General features: G+C 43.0%; 1 protein-coding gene across 1 annotated transcript in view; it reads right to left on the bottom strand.

Moving 5' to 3' along the window:
* The window catches only part of TFAP2D (transcription factor AP-2 delta), a 58,837-nt gene extending 35,084 nt beyond the window's left edge, over positions 1-23,753 (bottom strand). Inside the window, exons 1-4 of the mRNA XM_086370754.1 lie at positions 23,026-23,753; positions 19,500-19,560; positions 8,833-8,998; positions 8,373-8,491 (exon numbers count right to left, since the gene is read on the bottom strand). Coding sequence (XP_086226880.1) covers positions 8,373-8,491; positions 8,833-8,998; positions 19,500-19,560; positions 23,026-23,574 — 895 coding nt within the window. The 5' untranslated portion in view covers positions 23,575-23,753. The remainder of the gene's footprint in view (positions 1-8,372; positions 8,492-8,832; positions 8,999-19,499; positions 19,561-23,025) is intronic.
* Positions 23,754-25,107: the final 1,354 nt, after the last annotated feature.

The raw sequence follows: 25,107 nt of genomic DNA, 5'->3' as shown, positions 1-25,107 counted from the left end.
ATTTATGGTCTTTCTTTAATATCGTATACAGTTTTAGAAGAAAGCTAGACCTTGTTATCCCAGAGGAGGGACTAAAGCGGAAATATATCTGGAGTGGGTGGTGGAGATGTTATATCAGGATGATGGTCCTTTCATATCTACAAACATGCCGTGAGTCCTTGGAGGTCACCCTTAAACTCCACATATCCAGAGAAATCCACTGTGGTACTTGTGTGAATATCACAGTAATATCAGCTTTGTCCTAAAATCCCTGAGAAGAGCAAACAATCCTGAGCATACCCTGTAAGTGTATTATTACTGATACTAAAGGATTTTGGTGTTTTGAAGCCTCAAATAGTGAACAATACCTCTTTCTAAATTAAACAGCCATAAACTAATTATAGAAAAAAAATCTGCTCCCTATTAACTCTTTTAAAGGAAAAGAGTTCATTGTCAAGTTGATGGTTCTTTTCCCTCTTTTCTTGGAAATGCAACTGTACAGACTCAAGATTAGAGGCAAAAGGGAAATAGCGCCAAGTGATAGCACTCCTTTCTCCTATCTTTGGTTGGTTTGGCTGAAGTGGAAAGAAAATATTTTGTAAGATAGTCTAACCAACTAGATTGGCATCCTCTTGAAAGGACAAGAGATACTTTTTATAATTATTCCAGAAAAATGGAAAGAACCAAGATTTAATGTCATCCTAACTTTGAGGGATTAAGTGGCAGCAGATGGTGTATCAGGATGTTTTAAAACAAAAAAGGACAAGAAAGCTCAACAAACGTGCTCAGGATTCCTACCAGCACGGGATGTCCAATCCATAGTGAAAAACAGGCCAACTTCTTTCTATTCCTTGGTTATACTGTTACACTGTTATAACTATAAATATATAGCTGAATTCAGAAGTAGTTCAGCAATGCAACTGTTCAGAATCTATATCACTAACATAAATCTGAGTGGAAAACACATGATAATGTTGCAAATCAGACCTGGATTCTCGTCCTTGCTGTTCTCATAATCCTGTGCAAAATGGTGAATCTCACTGTACCTTCCTTAGTTTTCTCATTTGAAAATAATGATCACTAAATTTAATTGACACTAACTTTGTGCTGGGAACCCTGTGAACCACTCTACAAACATTCTGGTTTCACTCCCATGACAATCTTATGAGGAGAGTACTGTTATTGGTGATGGACAGGGAAGCCTGGCATGCTGCAGTCCATGGGGTTGCAAAGAGTTGGACACGACTGAGTGACTGAACTGAACTGTTATTAACACTCCTTAACACTGATGCTCAGAGAAGCTGTGTGTCTTTGCTTATACGACACAGCTAGCAAGTGGTAAGTGGTGGAAGTGGGTTCATACAAGGTTATTTGACTCCAGAAGCACACTGTTAACCAGAGGTACTATGACTTAGCACCTTGGACTATTCAGTCTTCCATTTCCCTCCAGGGCTAAAGTTTTATGATTCGGAGTAAATCCTGCTATGAAGTAATACTGTTAAGGAGAGTAATACTGTTTAAGGAGAGAAAAACGAGAGGACAGGTACTAATTTTTAACAACTGCCTCTGTGCCCCATGGTGTCAAGTGTTTAATCTAGCAAATGGATTTAATGCCACAAAAGACACATAAGGCAGATGTTATGGAAGAAAGAGGTGCTGGACTGTCTAAGGTCTGTCCTTTCTCTAACACTACAGAGTTGTTGCTAAGAAGGTTCGGGACACGACATTTTCTAGCATGTCTCACACCCACCTCTGGAATTAGGTGTGCTCGTGGGACTGGTTGTCATGGACCGTAGACAGCAGCAATGTAGGCTACTTCCTGGCCAAGTGGGTAGGAAGCTATGTGCTTTTACCATCTGATCTTTCTTTATTGTGAGCTGAGTGCACAGGGCTCCGAGAACCTAGAGGAGGGCATAGCTAGAGGCAGAAGGATTCTGGCCCCTGAATGAGACGATGAGAGGAAGGAAGGGTCCCAAGGAGGAACACTCATGTCATCTGTGAAGACTGAGAAATCAGCTTCTATTGTGTTAAGCCCCTGAAAATTTGGAAATTAACTGTTATAACAGATAGCACTACCCTAACCATTACAGATAGTATGACCTTTATCTGTATATTAGGAAAATGAAGCTTAGTCAGGTTAAGCAACTGACCCAAAGTCAGACAAAATGTCAAAAGTGATATTATGGGGGGTGTACAGGATAGGGTCTGGAAGCCTACTGATTTCTTTTTAACTAAAGAAGGAAGCAATAGCAACAAAGGTTTTAGATTTGAAAGAGTGAATAGAAATCATACACATATTTGTAAATGGTCCCCTTTCTTTTGCTGATGGATATTTATACCCTTCCCTCCCCCTATACTGTTTTTTAAAATATATATGTTGTTCAGTCGCTCAGTTGTGTCCAATTCTTTGTGACCCCATGGACTGCAGCAGGCCAGGCTTCCCTGTCCTTCACTATCTCCTGGAGCTTGCTCAAACTCATGTCCATTGAGTCGGTGACACCATCCAACCATCTCATCCTCAGTTGTCCCCTTCTCCTCCTGCCTTTAATCTTTCCCAGCATCAGGGTCTTTTCTAATGAGTAGAATTTGACCTCTAGCCATGACAAACTGAAAGGGCTTCCCAAGTGGTGCTAGTGGTAAAGAACCTGCCTGCTGATGCAGGAGATATAAGAAACACCGGGTTCAACCCTTGGGTCAGGAAGACCCCCAGAGGAGGGCATGGCAATCCACTCCAGGATTCTTGCCTAGGGAATCCCATGGACAGAGGAGCCTGGCAGGCTACAGTCCATTGGGTCGCAGAGTTGGACTGAAGCAACTTAGCACGCACTGCATGCGTGACATGCACTACATACATGACAAACCGAAAGCCAAGGCATTTACGTTTAAGGACTTAAAGTGTGCTTCAAACTCCTGGTGTTGCCTGAGAATGCCATGTGAGTTTCGCAAGTTCAGCAAAACTGTCCCAGGAAAGCGCCCCACTCAAGTAAACAAAACTTCCCTTCAGCAACACTCTGCAACTTTGACCATCTTGGAAAACCTCAAGTGAGGTGGGAGTGATGGGCAAGAATGACTACATACCTGACTCTCATATTTGTTTCAACACCACCAACACTGCAAAGATTGTTCTGGAGCAAAATGTAGGGGAGGCAGTTAATTGGTGATTCATAAATAATAAATATACCGCAAGGATATTAGAACTAGGACAATAATATTGGCCAAACTCTTGGAATGCTTTCCAGAGATAGAATTTTTCCCACTCTAAGAGAGTCTGGGATTATCCCAAGATCTCAGGAAGATCAGTAAATTGGGTTAAGTAAGTCTAATCTGAATTTTCCAGAGAATGACAACTCTTTGGTATTATAGATACTACAGTGGACCAAGGAGAAGTCATAGTAATGTGATTAACAAGGGGAAATAAAAAGAACTTCAGGCTTGCAATAAAGTGGATAAAAGAAGCTGTACCAACCATTAGTTATATATTTAAACCCCGTTAAATGAAGGTAACAAGGAAACAGTTACATTCAGGGGATTTTTTTTTTTCAATTATAAATTACCAATATTTATTTTAACCACATAAGGTAACTTCAAAGTTTTTTCCTTTTTTAATCTAGAGAAAGTAGAGGGAAGGAACCACTACAATATCTAATTTAGCTGAAAGCAGAGTTGTTAGCTACTGTTTTGATCAATGAGGGCTCCTTTATATATATTATTTCAAAGCGACAATAATAAATACATCTTCCGTTTAGGGTTTAGTCATCAAAACAAAGGAGAATCCTAGTCAGGACGGGGACAGCATGATTTCTGCCATGGTCCCTCCATCGACCCAAACTCAAAATTCAAGATGCTGGCTATGAGCAAAAAAACATCTTTACTGTTTGGGATGTAACAAGGAAACAGTTACATTCAGGGGATTAGTATTACATTCAGGGGATTCTGAATTCAAATACTTATATTTTATTATAGATCAAATACATCTGTACATGTGGACCAAAAAATAAATCCCCATTCTAAAGACATACCTTACTAAAATGTGCCCTTTCAAACAGCTTTAAAGGTGAAAAAAGACAGCTACTTTTGAGTTTATCGCATTGGTTACTAGGTGCAATGATATTTGTAACAAATGTTGTGAATAATTTAAATCTTGTAAATTTGCATGAAACAGCCCTCTCATACATTCTTAAAACAGTCCCTAAAATAATGACTCTAATACATTGATTTGACAACGATGCTAGGATGGCACTATTAATAGAGAGATTCCATTTAAAAGAAATATAGAAGGGAATGATTATAAACATAATTAAAAACTAAATGATTGAAAACCCAAAGCAAACATGGAAATCTAGGAATATCATGATGAAACCACTACTAGATTAGGGACAAGTTAGCTGTTGGTTCCTTTTTTTTGATAAATAAACTTTCATTTGCTAATTTCAATCCCCATCATAAGGTACCTTACTGTTCATTGTTTGTATCTTGACAATGGTTAAGTCATGTCTGCATGGAGAGTCTAGTTGGGTCCCCATATACCACTCTTTCTTTGGGATTTTTATCAAAATAGCAACAATGGAAAGGCTGAATTCACATCATTCCCAGAAAGCAGCAGACAAGTACTGAAATGTCACAGAAGATGGACCTTCAGGAGATGTATTTCTAAGTGTGGTCAATGAGGAATAAAGCCCATCAGATATTACTTATCTTGTTCTCAAGTGCTATACCAAAATGGGAAAGGGCTGAACCATTGCTGAATGCATTGGGCCATCAGGAAGTTAAAAAATTTCCATTATCATATGTGAAAAGGATCGCCAGTCCAGGTTCGATGCATGAGACAGTGTGCTCAGGGCTGGTGCACTGGGATGACCCAGAGGGATGGCATGGGGAGGGAGGGGGGTTCAGGATGGGGAACACATGTACACCTGTGGCGGATCCATGTCAGTGTATGGCAAAACCACTACAATACTGTAAAGTAATTAGCCTCCAATTAAAATAAATAAATTTATATTTTTTAAAAAAGCATTCACAATCACAGTGTATTTGTAAAATGCAAACAAACTTGATTGAAAGTTAAAAAAAAATTCCAAATGATTGAAAAAAAACTAGTATTCTTTCCTACAAAACGAGAGGTTTACAAGAAAGCTGATGAACTATTTTTGACAATTAGAAATCTCATTTTAGAATTTCTGGAGAAATGCTTCTAAAATGTTGCTGACTCCTGTAAAAATGTTTGCTTGAGGGGCAAAAATATTACCCAAAGACATGGTCAAAGAAAGGTCCATGAATACCAGCTAGTAAATATGGTAAAGTTTTAATATTTACTAGCTAAAATTATGTAAGCAAAACACACTTGAAATAACTAAATCAAATTCACATTAGCACCAAAAGGACCAAGGTCACAAAATTTTAGGTTCTCCTCTTACTTTAAGACAACTTGAGGTTTTTAAAACTGTCAGTCATGACACATGACTCAACAGTGAGTCCTGAAATAAATATAGTGGGCTTATGTTCAACATTTAAAAATAGTGGGTCTACAATTAGCATTCTAAAATAATATAAAAATATGGAATAGAATAAAAATACTATAATACATATTAATGTATATAATATAGTATATAAATGAAACTTAAGATGTGTGTGTGTGTGCATATGTGTGAGAGAGAGAGAACACACACTTGAAGGTCATAACATAATATGTGAGGACTTTAAGAGATACAAACAGTCCTTTTGCCCTTAAATCTCATTTTTTCAGTTCCATCAAAATGCCTGGCCTGGAATTCAACAATGAAATATTTCTTTCTCTACGTTGTGAATATCTGGGGGATTTCAAAAGCATCCAGTGAAAAGTAAGATGTATCTGTAGAACTCTGCTCGGTGTTACATGGCAGCCTGGATGGGAGGGGAGTTTGGGGAAGAATGGACACATGTATATGAACGGCTGAGTTCCTTCGCTGTTCACCTGAAACTGTCAGAACATTGTTAATCGACCATACCTCAAAACAAAATAAAAAAGTTTAAAAGAGAAAAACATAAAGTAAAATGTATCTGGGAAGAATAAAATTTTAAGTTTCATCAGCCAAGGCTGACATAACTCCTCTGTGACCAGAGGTCAAATGAATAGAACCCAAGTTAGGCATTTTTGTGATGAGAGGTTTGCTGGAAGAGTAAATGCCAAAAGCATGAGATTGGTCCTAGGATTTCACACATTTAACCTGTATCCTTTCTGGTAGCATTGCTCAAGGATTTCCTCACCGGGTACTTGGTGTTTCAGGATACCATAAAAATCAACAAGAAGAAATGTGAATATGTGCTTTTAGGGTTCTCAAGGTTTTACTGGGAAGCCTGGCGTGCACAGTCCATGGAGTCACAGAGAGTCAGATGTGACTTAGCGACCGAACAAAAACAACTGTTATTATATTGTACATCTGGTACTATTTGCGTGTGTGTGCTGGCATTCCAGCACGCGAATATCCACATTCACAGACACTGTGGATAAAGGTCTTTCTTGAAAGTGAAAGGAAAGTGAAGTCGCTCAGTTGTGTTCGACTCTTTGGGACCCCGTGGACTGTAGGCTACCAGGCTTCTCCGTCCATGGGATTCTCCAGGCAAGGATACTGGAGTGGGTTACCATTTTCTTCTCCAGGAGATCTTCCCGACCCAGGGATCAAACCCAGGTCTCCCGCATTGGAGGCAGACGCTTTAACCTCTGAGCCACCAGAGGTCTTTGCTTTTCATACTAGCTACATGAAAAGTATCTCAAGGAACATTTAAATCAAGGATCCTTAAACCTCATTATATATCAGGGGCTGTTTTTAAAAATAAAGATATGTGCACCATACCCCCAGAGACTACATTTCAAGTGGTTTGGGAATGGGGTCCAAGGATTTTTAATAAACATCCTCAGCTGATTTTACTGTGGAATTGAGTTTGAGAACCAATCAAGTTCTTCTATTCATGTAATTCTTGAATTCACCATTATATTTTGAACATACTTTTGTTCTTTTGTTAGGTAGCTATAATTTTAATGATGTTTTTACTTAAGCAGGAAGCTGCTTCTCTTTTGAATGAACCCATGAGTCATTTTTTTCTACTTTGACCCCTGTGAGTGGATTATGAGTCAACTTCCTTACCATATGCCAGCTCTCAGTATCAGCACACATGGGCAAGTACTACAAGACGTACAATATAATGACAGTTGTTTTCATTCAGTCGCTAAGTCACATCTGACTCTCTGTGACCCCACGGATTGCGCACGCCAGGCTTCCCTGCCCTCTACTGTCTCCCGGAGTTTGTTCAAACCTATGCCCATGTGATGCTTATTAAACTTTCATGGCCAATAATAATATTGTGGTTGTTATCATTACTACAACTTGGAAGTAAAGCAAAGATACCTGTTAAAAGCAAAATCACCAAAGTGATTTTGTCAAGACCAATGTCAAGAACACACTACTTCACAGAGTTGTTCAATAAATAGTGTGTGTTGATAATCTGGAAAAGGACAAGATATTTGTTTTTGTGTTTCACTTACTTTTTACCTCCTCCTTATACACATTGGGAAATCAATGCAAGGAAAGTGTCACAGGTGTGTACAGGTGAGTCTTGGCAAAAAAGGTTCTTTCATTCATTTTTAAAACAATAGCATTCTAGGTTTGTTCAAACAACTCTCCCTAACATTCAACGGCTCCTCTACAAAGTGTGAAAGATGTCCAGTGATATCTTTTCTTAGAAGATTGAATGAGAATATGTAAAGTTTAGTTCTTACAGAAGAAACACAAGAGAAAAAATAAATTGAAAAAAAAAAACTTATGAAATATGTTATAGAAAATATGTTATAGAACATATTCTATAGCACAGAATATGTTCTGTGTTAACCCCATTGGTTAGCCTTTGTGGGTCAGCTCATTCGCTCATAAAGCCATGGAACTTCACTGTACCTTAAGAGACGTCTACAGGGTTAATACAACGTGCTCTCAGACTCGTGACCATGCATTGAGTCCTGTGAACTCCTTATAAAGGATTATTGGTTATCCTGTAGATCAGGCTGCACTGAATAACAGTTAGTTAAGCCAGATTGATCTGAACTTTAAAATAAACAATAATAAAAAGGCTCCGTTTTTTGCTGCTGTTATATGGGGAATACTTGTCTAAATATCGAAATCTTCCATTGCTGTCGTCTTTTCTATTACTGCTAAGATTAGTAAATGCAATGATAGTCTATGAACTACATCTAAGCCTTCTATTAAGTCTAATTGAATCACCACTATCACAATTAGTTGGGAAATTCACCTGTAAATCAACTGTCTTTAACATATAGACAAAAATGAAATGGCATCATCAACAAACCTGAATTTCAAAGAACTGCTAACCTGCCATCATTACTTTGCTGTGCTGAAAAGTCCTACCTTCAACTAAGGAAGTGAGCAGGGTAACGTTGGCTGCTTTCCGTCTTCCCGCTGGCAGGTTCAGACCCAGCCTATCCAGCTTCTCCCTCAGGCAGCGACCCCCATTCTTGGATTTTGCTCTGTCCAAGAACAAACAAAAGCTAGGTTTTGCAGGTTGACATTTAGAGGAAAACAATGAGAAGACTTGACCATCTGAGGTGTTCAACATGGGACAGAAGACATAAGGGCTGAGGGTTGAGGAGTGTGGTACCATACAGTTAGAAGATCACAGTGCCAGTGACTTCCCTGGCCGCCCAGTGATTAAGACTTCGAGCTGCCAATGCAAAGAGTGCAGGTTCAATCCCTGGTCAGGGAACTAAGATCTTACATGCCACACAGTGCGGCCAAAGGATAAAACACCAACCCCCCTACCCCCCCCCCCAAAAAAAAACTACAGTATCAGAAAACTCCTTTGTCTTACCTTCTCAAAATGCCTCCCAAGAGTGAAGCGTTGAGGCATTCAGGGGGTGAGAGGCGTCTCTTCACCTCGGCAATGGTCACCTTGTACTTGGAAGTAGAACTGAGAAGGGACAGACGACCAGGGACAGAGCAAAACAAGTCTGTGGGGTTGACCACACAGGTGCCACCTTTGGAGGGAAAAGTATATTATATATTAATGACCATGAGCACAGATACTAATAACTATATAAAACATAGTTACTATCACGGTGCTACTTAGGATTTGGAAATACACAGTACGATTTTTCTTATACATTCACCACCTGGGTCATCTCAGAAAGCTGCTCTGAAGATGTCTCTTCCAATAACACTCAAGCTTTGGTTTTCAAATATCACACGGAAAATGTTTGTGAGGGTATGATTTTCATTTTAGCCAAAGTTAGCATCCTATGAAGTGCTGGCTGGCCCACCAATGTTCATTTTGCCATCATCCACACCAAGAAACAACTTCAATTAGTTAAAAATCTCAAACTATACCAACTAGCCCACAAAGGGTAGGTATGATATAGCCATAGCTCTGTGTATGGTTGTGTACACACATATACACAATGAATAGATATAACTGTATCCATGACTTACTATATACACAAAAGTTTTGAAAGCTCTGTTCTAAAATGACTGAGAACTGCCATCTCTCTTCCCTTGTCTATCTGCCAAGTACAGGCACCAAAGTCAGTTAGTCCCTAGGTACCGTTAAAAATCACGTGCCCATTGCCAGACACCTCCAACCCATATGTGCATGCGTGCGTGCTAAGTCGCTTCAGTCCTGTCCAACTCTTTACGATACTATGGACTGTAGCTTGCGAGGCTCCTATGTCCATGGGATTTTCCAGCCAAGAATACTGGAGTGGGTTGCCATTTTCTCCTCCAGGAGATCCTCCTGACCCAGGGATCGAACCTGTGTCTCCTGTGGCTCCTGTATTACAGGCTTTACTGCTGAACCACTGGGGAAGCCCTGCACTGTGCATGGGACACACGAACTTGAGTTAACATTAGAACATAGTAATAGTAACATATAAAATGCTAGTGGCCACTAGCCACAACTAATACTGCTGTGCTTGTTATTATTACTACTACTAGGGAACAAAGCAAAGATAACTGCTGTTGGCAAAAATCACCAAAGCAATATCCCACTGCTGGTGCTCCTGGAGCAGAAGCCTTCTGTCTCCAGGATCCAGAAAGCCCCTGGAGCTTTTCTGTTCTCCAGGAATAACAGAGAACATCCCCAAACTTCAGGCAGCTGAAGTAGACTGAAGACCCAGAGCAATCCGTCAATCATCAGTGGGCAAAGTTTCCTATTGTCTGACCTTCCTTTATTGCAAAAATCCTGAGCCAGTGTCCACACCACTGCATAGCCCCAGGATGCAAGGCTGCCTCCCTGGGCACCAAGGGCAGAGCTTTGGAGGTTCAGTAGCAAGTTCAAATTCAAAGGTTACTTTTCTGAGCATACACTGGATTTCTTGAGTTATGGGCAATTTTAAGACCCATTTCCAGAAAAGGGTCAAGTTCAATGAGGTTAATGAGAAAAAAAAAAGAGAGAGAGACGACGATTAAAGAAAAATGGGCAGGAGAGTGTCAGCTAATATTTCTACTCAAAGGGTGGCTCTCAACTGGCAGCACAGGCATCTCCTGAGAGCTTGTCAGAAATGCTGAATCGCAAGCCCAGCCCCAGATCTTGAGTAGAGCCTGCATTTGAACGAGCCCCTCAGGTGGTTCAATGTGCACCTTAAGTTTTGAGAAGCGTTGGTCTAGGACTCACCACCCGCCTTCCTTTCTTTGACAAAGCAGCTCAGATGGAATGTTATGTCCATCAGGTCTGTGGCATTCAGATTCAGGTATATTTTCTAGGCACAGGGGTTAAGGAACCTGGAAGGATCTTTAAAAAGCTAAAAGAGGCCCTGGACCTGGGTGCAGAGAACAGACTAACTTTGCCCCACTCTTAGGGGATTTCTACCCCTGTGCTGCCTGGAATTCTTCCTGCTTTCCTAGGGTTATCCAAGATTCCCCTGAAAGTGCTGGCACCCATCAAGGTCTTTCTCCTGAAGCATTCCAAGGCTGGAAATCACCCTGAATGCCTCCTACCCCAAAACACAAGAGAAGATAACGAGAATATCCAAGCAGCCAGCTCGCTACAGGTTGGAAGATGGGCCATGTACCGTTGGCTAAATTCCCAATGCTAGAGTTTGGAAACTTGCCCTCAGTTTGAAATCTGAAAGGTAATAGTTTCAATGATCAGATTTGAATCTTTTTCTTGGTAATTAAACTTGTAGCCAATATAATGAAAAAACATACAAATGCCTGCCTCAGGAGCAGGGAATACAAATTCAACTGTGCTTCTTCACCTCATATTCTCAGAGAAGATTTTAAAACCAATAATAATAATAGCAATAATAATTTCCCCAGATGTCTAGAAGTAGATCCCTGGTGGCTCAGATGATAAAGAATCTGTCGGCAATGCAGGAGACCCTACCTCGACCCCTGGGTCAGGAAGACTCCCTGGAAAAGGAAATGGCTACCCACTCTAGTATTCTTGCCTGGAGAATTTCACGGATAAAGAAGCCTGGAGGGCTCCAGTCTATGGGGTCCCAGAGACTCAGACAGGACAGAGTGACTTTGCACACAATGCTCTAGAAACTACCATCATACTTTCACTGATGCTCTCACTTTGTACTTGTAGATGCAAAATGTATTTTAAGGACTTCCACGATGGCACATTGGGTAAGAATCCACCTGTTAGTGCAGGGGACACAGGTTCAATCCCTGGTCCCTGGTCCAGGAAGATGCTGTGAAGCAACCAAACCCACGTGCCACAGCTACTGAAATCTGCGTGCCTAGAGCCTGAGTTCTGCAACAAGAGCAGCTGTCACAATGAGAAGGCATGTCGCCACAACGAAGAGTAGTTCCTTGCTCAACACAAGTAGAAAAAGCCCACATGCAGCAACAAAGACCAATGCCCTTATCCAGGGGATCTTCCCAACCCAGGGATTGAACCCAAGCTTCCCACATTGCAGGCAGAGTCTTTACCATCTGAGCCACCAGGGAAGCCTAAGAATACTAGAGTGGGTAGCCTATCCCTTCTCCAGGGAAACTTCCCGATCGAGGAATTGAACAGGGGTTTCCTGCATTGCAGGTGGATTCTTTACCAGCAGAGCTACCAGGGAAGCCCAACAAAGACCCAATGCAACCAAAATTAAATAAATAAACTCAAGCAACCACTCAAAAGTTGAGATGAATAAGAAAGTAAATTAGGTATCAGTGAATCTGGATTTTATTGTCATGTAAGAATCACGACACAGTGAGCTTCAGAACTTAGGTCATACTGAGTTTATCTGAAGCAGAAATATTAAGAAGATAATACCCTGAAGGTTCAGTGGGTTAGGACTCTGTATTTGCACTGCTGGGGGCCCCATGAGCCAGAAACAAACAAAAAAGAAATGATAATATTTTTGCTAAAAATTCACACGTTTTCACCTGAAAATGAGCCTTTCCCTGTGGTCACTATGAATCATTAGCTAATTTATATTCTTGCATAAATCTTCTCTTGCACACTAGCCAGTACACAGTGGAAGACACAGGAATCTCACTCAACTGGTCTCAAGTTTATTATAAGTGTATGTGCTGTTTTCCAAGAAAGGAAAGGGCATAGTTTTAGAACTTTCCTATCTTGGCTAATCTATGGTAGGTGAGACATGAAATTTAGGGAGATGAAGAAGATTGTAATTTTTGTAAAAATTAAAAAAAAAAAGTTAAATTGGGCTTTCTCCAACTGGAAAATTGCTCCCTTTGGACAAAGTGAACCCGCATGCTAAAAGCCAGCTACTTTCAAGGAAGTCACTGAGTTTGCTACCTAACCAAAGGTGAAATCCCTGAACCCTAGGCCTTCTCCCCTGCTTCCAGGTTAGTCTTCTGGCTTATGCTCAAATAAGCATTTATTAGGTAAGTCACACAGACTGCATATTAAGAATATGTTTTATGCACACACAAATTGCCTGGAGGATTTATTTTGTATTCAGGATTAGCCATCAACTCCAGAGTCTTTTATTTTTTATGTCACAGCATCTTTAAAGGGAATTTCTGTTACTTTGATACTTGGCATTGCTGCAGCCTTGGGGAACTCTCTTGTCCTGGCTGAAGATTTGGCAACTTGTAGAGTTTACAGCAGCGCAAGGAACCTGATGTCTTTCTTCCCAGTGCTTTATTTTTTAAGGAGGAAGAAAAGAGTCACAGGTCAACATAACCAGAGTTTTGCATTTGGAATGAAGGTGGGACATCTCTAAGGGGATCCAGATGACAATGATGAGATTTCAAAGAAGGAAAGGATGCCAGGGTCAAGGATGCCAAGCCATTGACAGTGTTCCTCCCCAGTGTCACTAGCTGAAGTTCCTCATGGTACCTGCATTGCATGTCAGCTCTGATTGAAATCATGCAATATTCATTCTAGATCCAGCACTCCAGTTAGGGGCATCTCTGCTGCCATGGCCAAAGTCCTCATGCCCAGCTCTCTTTTCCAAAGAGTACATCTCTTTTCCATTCATAGTGTGCAGAGGCAATAATACTTCCACCGGACTTACTATTTTAAAAATCAAAATTTGGAAATAGAGATTCCTATTTTCAGTGAGGCTTCAAACTCAGATGGGTAGCTATAGTAACAGCATAAGAAATCACCTACTCAAGGTCACTTGTCTAGGACATGGCTATCATAAAAGGGATAACTTTGCCACAGCTGTATTGAAAAGTCAGCCAAAGACGGTATGTGGGGCAAAACCAGCACAAAATACAGAGAGGCAGATCCTCCAGCTGCCAGATTTTGTCAGATCCTATGAAGCTAAAAACAGCGCGGGGAGGGAGCTGCGCCTCTCCTGGTGTGGCCGGGGACGGTGTCAGGGCGGGAAAGAAGTAAAACGTTGGCCATCTAGTGAACCATGCCACTTTAGGGGAGTAGTTCTGGGCCTCAGTCTGCCCATCTGAAAAGTGGGATGCTCTCACCTGCTCTATTTAACTTAAGGAGGTAAATAGGCAAAACGGAGGCACACGCCCTCAGTATCCTGGGTTTAGGCCACTCAACCCCACCATTGTGCTGAGCAGCCGTCGCGGCGCTGGGTGCAAGCGCTGGAGCGCGACAAGACTCCGCCCACTTTGTGCGCGGCTACGGAATCGGAAAGCCAGGCGCCGCTGCCTGGGCGCGCTTTTTCTTCTCCTCCCAGGCAATTAAGGCCGAGGAAACAGCCCGAGCCCTCTCCCAGGAACTGCGGCTCCCCTGGAGCCCCTAAAGCTGCCTCTAGGCTACTCACCCCCACTGGGTGCCTTCCCGTCTCGGAACAGAGCGGGTGATGGCTAGAGGCCCCACGCGCTCTGCAGGTGCGATCAATACTTCCCGGCGGGCTTCCGGGCGCGGGCCCGTGCGCGCAGCCTCTCCAAAGCCGCAGCGCCGCCCCAATCGCCGCCGCCTCGGTGTTGACATAATTAGACCAAATCTTGAGAGCAAAATAAATGTTCTGTTCGCCTTACAGCCAAACAGATGTTTACAATTCAAATGAAAGAAATACAAACGGCAGGGATTTTTTTTTTTCTCTCTCCCTCCTTCTTCATCTCCAGTGATCGCTCGTTTTTTCTGACACATTAAAAAATGTGTAAGCGATTACAGGAGTTTCCTGTCCCTGTTTGTTCTTCGGCTGCATTTCTGCGAGGTGCGCGTGTAAATGGGGTGAGGTGGGATCGTTCTCGGCTGCTTCCTCTCTAGCTTCTCGACCTTCTCCATCCCAAACCCCCCATGAATCCCCTTCCTCCACGCAAAGCGGATGTTAATTGTAATCAAACACCAAAGGGATAGGGGCTTAACTGCAATTAAATAGGCCTCGAGATGCTGTATCTGCAGCGAGTTGCAGTGTTTAGGAGAAGGTTATGTAGTAACAGGTATTACTGGATTACCAGGTCTGAGTGCGCTTCTCCGGGTGCGGATTCCACGCAGAACAAAAGAAAGGGAAGTCTGCATAGAGAGACTACTGTCTTAAGGTGGCGATGGATGTTTAATGGTGTGTGTTAGCGGAGGTGGGGGGGGGGGGGAGCAGGGGGTGAAATTAATCCCCATTCCCTAGCGCAGAGAGTGCTTGGGCTTTTGGTGATGTTCAAAGCAATAACGAAATTCAGAGAGGCGGCGGTAGGCTATGGAAAGTAGTCCCCCTTCCCCGTAAAATAGATTTCCCACAAACCAGGCCTCTAGATCCTCTCCTACATGAATTTTAAACTTCTTAAAGGAGACTGAATTCTGGATCTGCAGCATCTGAATTTGGGTAATGCAAGACGGGTAAGGCTCCTGGTGTGTTTCTGACAATATTTTCACAATGGATGAGCCACAGAAATGAGTTTTGGCGGTTTAAGAGCGATTCCCTGGGCTCTGAGGAAAGAAGAGGAATAAGGCTTCTCACCCCGCTTCAATCTTACTCCTTTCAAGACCTGCTGAAAGAGCCAAAAGGCTCTCTCTAAATCCAGCTCCAAAACTCAGGACCCTCACGAAAACCGAAAAAGCAGAAGAAAGTTCATCTTCCTGCCCAAGCCGCCTGTGGGCAGCCATGAAGGCAGCAGACAGGAAGAGCGATCAGGCCCATCCACTGTTATTGGCAGACTGGGCGACTGATGCTAAGCTCCATTTCACGGAAGCTTTTTTTTTTTTTTTTAAATTAAATCAGATCTGACAATGTTTGTACCGCAGCGTAAATGCCTCCGCTGGCGTGCCAGTCACCTCTAAGCGATCTGACAAACTCCAACTCTCTTAAAACGTGCAGAGTTCAGATCATATTAATTCCCCAAAAATGTTTTGATTCAAAGTAGTTTGTATTTTGTGTAGCCACGGGCAATCCGGTAAGCGCTCCTGCCTGCCCGTGGCCGGGTCCGCTCCCTCTCCGCGTGGCCCAGAGGCTATGGCGGTATTTAAGCTTCTGAAATTAGCCTGGGGCTGCAAGGCAGAGTGATCACAAAGCGAAACAAGGGCGCTTCCCCTCTTCACTTTTTTCATTTTTTTCTTTCTTCCTTTTTTTTTTTTTTTTTTGAGTTTGCCATCCCGATTTCACACACAAAAAAAACCAGGGCCAAAATGTCACTTTTTCACCCAAATATGGAACAGCTATGTCTTCTCTTCTAATCTCCATTCTCTTCTGAAAGCCAGGAGCCCCTACCCAATTGAACCCCTACCCCTGCGATTTCAATCTGGATACACTCATTATTAGCTTCATCATCATCATCGTCGTCATCAACATTGTTCTCCCTCTATTAAATTCTCAGAGCCAGAAATGAAAGGGACCAGCATCTGACAAAGGGGAGGGGGCCATGAGGGAGCCTCAGAAGATTCATGGGGAAAAGAAGAGTGGGTTTTCCTTTCTTTCTTTCTTTTTTTTAATGATTAAAAACACAGACGACTCCTGTAAATAGAAGCCTCATTTCTTCAAGAGATGCCTTTTGAAACCCACTATCTGAATATTCAACGAAGGCAAAGCTCCACTCTGTACGTACAACATTAATATGATCTCTGCAGAATTTGCTACTCAGAAATATTAACATATCAAAGCCGATGCCGGAGGCGAGAGAAGCTATCGATAGGCGAGCACAGGGTAAAGTAAAGATTATTGGTTCTGATGGTTGGAGTGGCGGAGCTGCGGGCAAAATCGTGCACACCATTAACCGAGAGTGAGCGCGCGGGGAGCTGCACCTCCGAGGCGGTGGCAAATATTTTATCTAGGTGGTAATTACCTCGCCGCTGCCCCTCTTCCGCTTTCTTTGGCTATAGGGCTTCATTATAGGCAAAAACAATGTAACTGGTACTTACCAAAGTGAGTCAAGGAAATGGTATTTTGTTCTTTGCAAACAGAAGTGGCTAAATTTAAAGAACTGAGATACCCCTACCCCCAACAAGCGCACACACACAACACTGTAAACAGGACAGCTTCTCCCTGGTGAATTTGTGTAGGGCATTAAGGGATCTTTTTTTCTAGAAGAGCATCCAGGGGTCTTGAGAAGTAAAAGAGAATCTCTTTTTTTTCTCCCATTGCAAATTTTAGAAATTTAAGTTTATCCAAGAGCTCAGCAGGAGAGAAACAATGGCAAAAAGTGGTGCTTTTCAAATCATGTTTCATATGGTGAGTCACCTGCAAAGCATGAATTAGACGAGAAACAGACTTCTCCATCTGAGCTACATTGCACAGTGTGGTCATATAGCAAAGCGCTTGAGTTAAAGTCCTCCCAATTCTTGATGAACAAAGGTGACTTGAGCTATGGATATTAGAATGCTGTGTGCTGCCATGACAATAGAGACAACAAACTTCCTTAACTGTTCTTGAAAAACGAGTCTTAAGATGAAGGACCTGGGCCAGCGGCAGGAGAAACACCACCTTTTAATGCAAGACTTCCTTGCTATCCATTTGTAAATTGTCATGAACATTGATCGTTTCAGAGTAAACAGACACACAGAGACACACTCCCTGGTCTCTGAGGCACAACTAAGTTAATTGGTCTTTTTTTAAGACACGTGGAAATGGAATAGACTCAGCAGCTAAATTCTGAATTCCTTCGCATGGAGGGGGATGGATCAGGTTTAAGCCAAACAATAGAGATGTAAACCCCAAGTTACCTCCCATTTTTGCTTGGAGCCCTGCTGTTATTCTAAAAGATCAATATTTGGTTTAAAATACATTCAGCTGTGATTTTTAGGTGAATGACACCGAATTCTACAAGAGCAATCAAACATCACGTAAGGAAAACCATTTCTGTGGCTCTGAGAGGATAGGAACGCAGTTCCCTTCTTGTGGTGACTGGAGAGCGTTGGCCTTTCTTGAATAGCTGGTGAAGTCTATTCCGTAGATCTCTTCAAAAATTCCACTCATTGCACAGCAGCCTGTGCAGACTTTCCAGCTCCCCGCCTGGGTCTCAAATAATTCTAACCCCCTGTCAGCTATTGTATGATCTGATGCAATTTCCAAGCATTTGAAAAGGTGATCTTGGAGCAAGCGCGGAACTGAACGCAAAAACGCAGTAGCGCGAGTCGGGCTCTGCGAGGAGCCGGCTCCGGGCGCTAATTAGTGGCGCTGTCCTTCAGCACCACCGACATCTTCGTGCGCCCTGACTGCTTGGCGTCACCTTTAGTGTGGCCGCCTCAACACACTTGTCACCTGGTCCCTCTTTCACTGTGTGTTTTAACCCCCTCGCTCCAACAATATGTATATTTTATTTCAATTTTCACTAGTCTAGGCCTATTTCATGTCTTTTCAATATGGCTGAGTATTGGCCTAGCTGACAAGCTTAAATCTGGCTCATTTTAAAAAAATCTTCGTGGAACAACGCTAGCAGTGGGGGGAAAAAAAAAAAATTTCAAATCTCCATAGGGTGAAACAACAGATTTAAATAGCCATTTTCCATGTAATGGAAATCCCAAATATCCACTCTGACAATAGTTTCTCAAAGGAAAACATTCTGTTTTCTTCCCACCTCAATTTAAATGGATGTTTCACACTGGACACTGGGTTGTAAAACCTGCAGTTTAAACATGAAAGAAACCAATGCTTCCTATCCATGCAATCCTTTCTTTGGAAAAGCACTGTAGTCTTTCAATAAGCTTTGAAAGGGATGGAGAGGGACTGAAGAACATTTATTTGGTGCCACCAGGAGTGACTCAGTTTTTAGTCGTTCAGTTACTAGAGACAACTGTGGCCCTGGAGCTGGAATTAGTCCTGGTGAATAGGCCATGTCTTATTAATTCGTATGAAGTTGGGATAACAGCTGGTCCCCCTTGCCTTGTGTGCTCCTCGGGTTACTCAGCTTGCTAGGAAAATAAGCCTCAGAAGCTCTGAGTACAGTGAAGTGAGGAAGCCAGTGAAATTGGCATTGCCTTGAGGCTCATAAAATGTCATAGTTCAAAACCTTTTGTCAAAATGGAACATTTGAGATGCAGCCCTCTTCAGTGTCTGGGCCGAAATCAACAGCTCTCCATTCTTGCCTTGCCCCCACCTTCCCATTCCATGGGTAACTCTGGGTTCAGATGTTTTCCTCAACAGATGGGAACAAGAAAGCTTTATCCAGTACAGTTAACACCACCTCCTCTTCTCACCCTCCCTTAAAGAAAGAAATGTTCTGGACACTTAGAAAAATAAGGGCAGCTACAATATTGGTGTTTCATTAGTTTTCCCTGAAGCCCAATGAATTTAGCCTTTCATAGAATCCTTCAAAGCCTCAAGCTAACACCAACACCTCAAACACCCAGGCTGTGGCTGGCACATTTAGGGCTAAAAGAGACCAGAAATTCTGCTCGAGGATGTGATGATGGGGGAAGGGTTTGTGAGAAAGATTTTTTTTTCTTCTTTTTTCTTTTCTCTTTTGCCTCTAACTTTGATTCTGTCACTGTTTCACTGAGGAAGAGCAAATCTCTTCTATCACTCTCTTTGGGGAACAGGCTCGTTCAAGCCTCAGTGGAGTAAGGGAAGCTTTTTAATGTGGGTATGCCTGTGTGGGACAGGCGTAATTGACCAAGAGTCATTGTTTTCTTTATCATCAGGTGGGGATCTGATGTTTAAAAGCACTGCTGGACTTTGAAAACAAAGTAACAGATGAGAGAAGAATGTTTAGTTTCATTATGTTGTTACTTACCCCTTCTTATCACACCACCTTGGCCATTGAGAACAAGCCCACATTGGGCTTCCACAGAGCCCTTAATGAAAGAAAAAGAAATACAATCACTCATATGGATACTAACAGATACATGAGTTAAGTCTTTCAATCTGCCCCAACTCTGAACCCCATATCCTCATTACCCCATAGTAGACATTTAAAAGCAACCGTTGAGCTGAATCAACTTTGGCAGCACACACTATTGTAAGGGGAAAAAAATTGCCAGAAAAACCACAATCTAAAAGTTGTATAAATCTTAAGGTATGCATTTTACAGCACCATACAATATTACACTTCAAAGCACCTGAGTGCCTTTTATCTTGGCATAAGAGAATGAGAAGCCCTTTAAGTCTCCATCAAGGCACATAGCATACATATAGACAGTTTCCACAGCACTTTCTGCATGGAGCAAATTACACTGGAAGTGTCAAGTCTGGCACTGCAGGTTTCTTGGGAGCTCAGAGGAGCTATTTCAAGTGCAGGATTCAAGGTACCTTATGAAGGTACTGTTTTACCCCAGATGTAGAAATATCCTATCATGCTACCCAAAATGTGTCTTATGGAGGGAACACCTTCAGAGTCACTCACTGTATATCTTCAAGCTCCTAGTGGATTGAGGGATCATTTGAGCTGGGAAGAAGGAAAAGGCCTGCTGATTTTTGATTAAGAAAAATAAAAATTTCTGTCTCTCTCTCTCTTTTTTTTTCCTGAGTCGAAATGTGTTAAAGGCTCATTTTCCTTTACAAACAAACGAGGTATTGGACTTGAAAGAGGCCTTGAAGGGTGTTAACCTACCCAACAGCCCGTGAAGAGTTAAGTAAATGCGGAGAGAGTCGGTGCATAATAAAAACCCACTTTACAAAACAACCTTTACAGCCCTGGCTCCCTTTTGCTTCCCCATTTTCACCATATTGAGGCAGGCCTGTAAGACCCCCCTTTTCAACTTACTCATGAGCTCTTTCTTATTTTAACTGTTCTGCCTTAAAGTGATTATCAAATCAATATGAAAAAAAAAAAACTTAGAGACTGAGCATAAATTAAAGCGGTGATGGGAAAAGGTGTGACAGTTTCCTTTGTTGGCCATAGCAAATCTTTTTAGGGGACTCAAAGATGGAACTGAAGCCACAAGACTGTTTGCATCTGTTAGGCAGACTTAGACCGCCCTCCAAACCATTGGACTTTCACTTAAAATTCTGTGCAGGGAAAAGTATATTTACATTTGTTGCATTGGAAATGAGGCATATGCTGATGAATGTTTTAAAAAGGAAGAAATAAAAGGAGAGAGACGGGTTTCTCCCACACATCCCCTCCCCATTTCTCTTTTAAAAGTAGCTATGACTTTTTCTTTTTCATTTTGACAACTAAGTCCAGGAGGAGTGGAAGAAAATAACTTGCCAGAATTACAACTTTCTCCATATATCCCTATCTTTGTCAAAAATGTATATACACACTTCTATAGACATAGATACATAAATATATCATATACCTCTGTTCTCCATTCCTGCTATTATCTTGGAGTATGTCTCTCTGTATGAATTTTCCCTCAGTGTGAGCAATAAATGGGAAAAGGTAGGTTAAGAATGTTAAAAAAAAAAAAAACATAACAAACAGGATGAAAATAAAGGTTTACAAAATATCTGAAATGGAGATGGTAGAGGCCCAGAAGCTCTCCAAGGGAGGAAACCGCTTTTCCTCCTGGGCTCTGGCGCACCGTTAAGATGTTTATTTTCTTAGAAGAAACGAATCTTGGTCTCTTCACTTAACAAACTTTCCCCCCTCATAAGTAAAACATGTTGTTTGGTCGGATGACATTGCATAAATGACCAGTTGAATGGCACTAAGTCGAAAATTGGATAAACTACGGTGTTCTTTTGCACGGGATTCGCTCTTTGTCTGGTGCTTGCAAATGTTCTAATCCCCTCTTTTGAAAAATACCCGGCTTTGTGCCTAGCACAGAAAAAAAATTTGTACAGATACAAAAAAATCAGCAGCAGACGCGGCTATTAAAAGAAGTAAATAGGTTTTAGTTGAGCTAAGCATTGAATGGCAGATTTTTTTCCTCTTGAGACATAAGGAGATCCTTGTGAAAAATGTAAAAATGCCCTGAGCGTATAAAATTATTTCGTGAATGTAAATGTAGAAAGTCAAGGTTTATGGAGCCAAATCTTTTTTCTTGTGCACCGATCTTGTGGCTTGGGCTCTTTGTTGGGACTGTAAGGGCTTTCACTTTAATTTTAAAATAATCCCTTGCTCAGAGGTAAGTGAGGGGGAAAGATTTTCTGTGCGCAACGAGGGATCTCTTCTGTCTCCAAATCCTGCTCCTCCAGAATCTCCTTTTTCGCTTTGGGGACCTTAGAGAAAGTAGCCAGCTTTGTGCAGACTCACAGGCAAAGCTGTAATTTCAGCCAAAAGAAGTTACAAATTTGTGTCTTCTGGGTCTGTTTGGGACATGTGTAGACTTGGAAATATGGCTGTGACAGTGTATCTACATAATTATAAATTCTATTGTTGGCAAACAATGTGCAAAAATACATAAAGAGAGAAAGTACATCATCTGATTGAGTCATGGCCTTCACTGTAATGTGAATTCCTTCCTTCCTTCCTCTTTCTTTTTCCCCTCTTTTCCTCTCTACCTATCTTTTCTTCTTTCTTCCTCCCTTCTTATTCATCTTCTCTCCCCCCACCCCCTTCCTTATTTCATTTCCTTCTCTTTAAGGAGTTGCATCTTATGTAAAAGTTAATGGCTTGAAGAGACGGGAGAAAAAAAATAATAAAGTTGTGAATCGTCCAGCGGGTGACGAGAGTGGGCACTCCTCAGGCAGCGAGAATTGGGTTCAAGCTTGCACCCGGGTCAAACGCACCGTGCAGAGGCTTTTATTGGGGTTCATTTTTGAGGATTTCATTTGGGATCTTTCACTTTTCACAGCAATCTAGAGTATTGGTGAAACTTTCGCTGGAGCTCAGGGCTTCCCCCCCATCCCGCCCCGCAAAGTTTTGGAGCAAACCAGCTCCCCTACTTCACAGTAAGCTCCCCACAAGCTCAGTCTGGGACAAATGCCTGAAATACTCGGGTAGACCCAGCAAAGCGCCGAGACTGAGGGTGCGATTGGTCATCAACTTATCGGGTCTTACTCTGAGTCCAGTTGGCTCAACCCCAGCCTCCTTGATCTCCCCCACCCCATCCCCTCAGGGACAGAAATGCGGATTCACAAAAGACCTTGGTGCAGACCGACGGGAAGTAGGGGCCCCGCAGCTAGCCGGACTCCCGAGCGTCCAGGTGAAATGCCTGCTCCAATGAGACGGACAGAATGGCACACGCCTCCTCTAATTGTTTTGATAACTTTCCATAAGTGGTGTGTGTATGTGTGTGAGAGAGAGAGAGAGAGAGAGAGGAAGAGAGAGAGGAAGAGAGAGAGGAGACGGCTTACAGCCGGAGTATTAATGGTGCGGGAGGGGGAGGGAGAGGAGGGGAGGGCGCAGACAAATTCGCCGCATGCTTATTTACCTGCAAGTCGTCGGCTCCCGCGGCGGCCAGCCCCAGGCTGGGCCCTGGCAGGAGTCTTTGATCTGGGTGCATTCCATACTGAGAGCCATGGCTCATGAGGGACAGGTCGTGACGGCGGTAGGCATCGAGGCAGCCCAGCTCCCGCCTCTGCTCGTCCAGGCAGGACGACTTGAGCGCCCGCGCATTGTGCAGGTTAATAAAGTCGGTGGGCTCCCCGTGGTGGATCTGCTGGTAGTACTGCTGCGAGTGGTGGAGCGAGTTCAGAGAGTAGGCGTCGGGAGTGACGGCCGGGTGGCTGTGCTGAAACTCGTAATGGAAGGACTGGTGGTGGAGCGGGGTGTACTGGTGGTTAGTGGAGAAGTAGGGGGACGCAAACTCGGTGCCGGTGGTGGAGTAAGTTAGAGGGGAGGAGGAGGAATAGGCGACAGTGGAATTGGCTACGGACTCCAGACAGCCAAGCTGCATCAAACGGTAGCTGTTTGATCCGTCGTGACGTATCTGGAAGGAAGAGGGGGAAAGGGGAGAGCAGAAAAACTTGAGGTTTGTCATTTTGCAACCGAGGCGCAGCTCTTCCGGAGCCCGGGAGCTTTCTCTGGCTCTCCGAGCGGCGCGAGCGCGCAGGGCTCGGGCCGAGCCGCAGCCCGGCTCCGCGCCTTTGCCAGGGAGCGGCTGCGAGCAGGCGGACTGGGGGTGGGCGGCCTCGTCCTCACAGTCGAGAGCGCGGAAGAAAAAAAAAAAATCCCCCACCCTATATAGGTGCGGGTGACACACACACACACACATACACACGCGCGCGCACACACGCGCACACACACACACACACTCAGCCCCTGCCCGACTTGCACAGGGAGCTGGGCTCCGGGAGCCAGGTTTGCCATTGACTCCGGGGCTGCCCGGAGCAGAACCAGCGAGTCCACAGGAGCCTCGGAGCCACACCAACCCGCTCCCAACGGCGAGATGGCTCGGCGGTCCCTGCCGGGATGGTCTGCCAGAGCTTCTCAAAATCATTATCTATGTATTTTTTTTTTTAATCCAGTCTGTGCAAATCGTCCAACTTGCTCATTTCTTAACCATTTGGGGCAAGGAATCCGACGCCCCCCACCCCCTGTTCTGCTTTACTTTCTAGAATAAGCCCATTCCAAACGAGGTGCGTGTTCCCCACCCCTCTTGGCCACCTACCCGCCCCCCCTCATCAATCTCTTTACTTTGTGTTTCTGAGTATCTTTTCTCCATCTCTATCCCTTTCTCGTCACCCCTCCTCCCTTTCTTTATTATTAGGATTATGTTTTTCCCCCTCATTATGGCAAATGTTTCTTAACGTGGCAGAGAGTTGCCCTTCCTGGCGACAGATGTCATAACGAACTTTCCTCCCTTTCCTTCCTTAACTTCCCCCCGAAAGCCAGATTATAATTAAACGTAACGGTCCAATATAGATTAGAGACAGGGAAAGCTGCCACCGCCGCCGCCACCACCGCCGCCACACACACGCGCGCTCAAAAAAAAAAAAAAAAAAAGTAATAATACCTCGGCATCGTGGACTAGTCCCGGAAAGGTAGTTGACATGTTGGGTTTCTCCGAAAGCTTACGATGCAATTTCCCCCTCCAAAAAAAGAATCAGGAAAAAAATCCAAACTTCTTGTATTTTCCAATTTTTTTAAGGAAAAAAAAAAAATGTTCTATAGATAGAGATCTAAATTGTAATGGCTTTGCCCGGATCAGATAGCTCCTTGCCTCGTACTCACTTAAAAACCTGTAGGAACAAAATTTTCCCTCTGCACAAAAGCAGCTCCCTGGAACAGATTTTGTACTTGCTGAGTATTTCTTTGGCTGATGTCGTAGGTCCCTTGGTAATATAGAAGTTTTGAAAATTAAGCATCAGCACTGAGAACTGGGAGGACAATAGGCAGAAGAGATTTATCCCAGGAGACAAGGAATAAATATTGTATCTTCGCCTAATAAGGAACTGGAGGTTCTTTCAACATTTTTATCCATTTTTTCCAACCTTTATCATGCTTTTCTATACCGACTGAGGTGGGGACTCATCTCTGCAGAGAGCATTTGCACACATTTTATTGTGAAGAT

The sequence above is a fragment of the Bos grunniens genome, chromosome 23 (genome assembly GCF_055505025.1).
Source record: "Bos grunniens cultivar Pamir isolate PY7600 chromosome 23, Bosgru_T2T1.0, whole genome shotgun sequence".
NCBI classification, from domain to species: Eukaryota; Metazoa; Chordata; class Mammalia; order Artiodactyla; family Bovidae; genus Bos; species Bos grunniens.
Note: the sequence above shows the minus strand (reverse complement) of the source record. Positions and strands in the feature narration are given on the sequence as shown.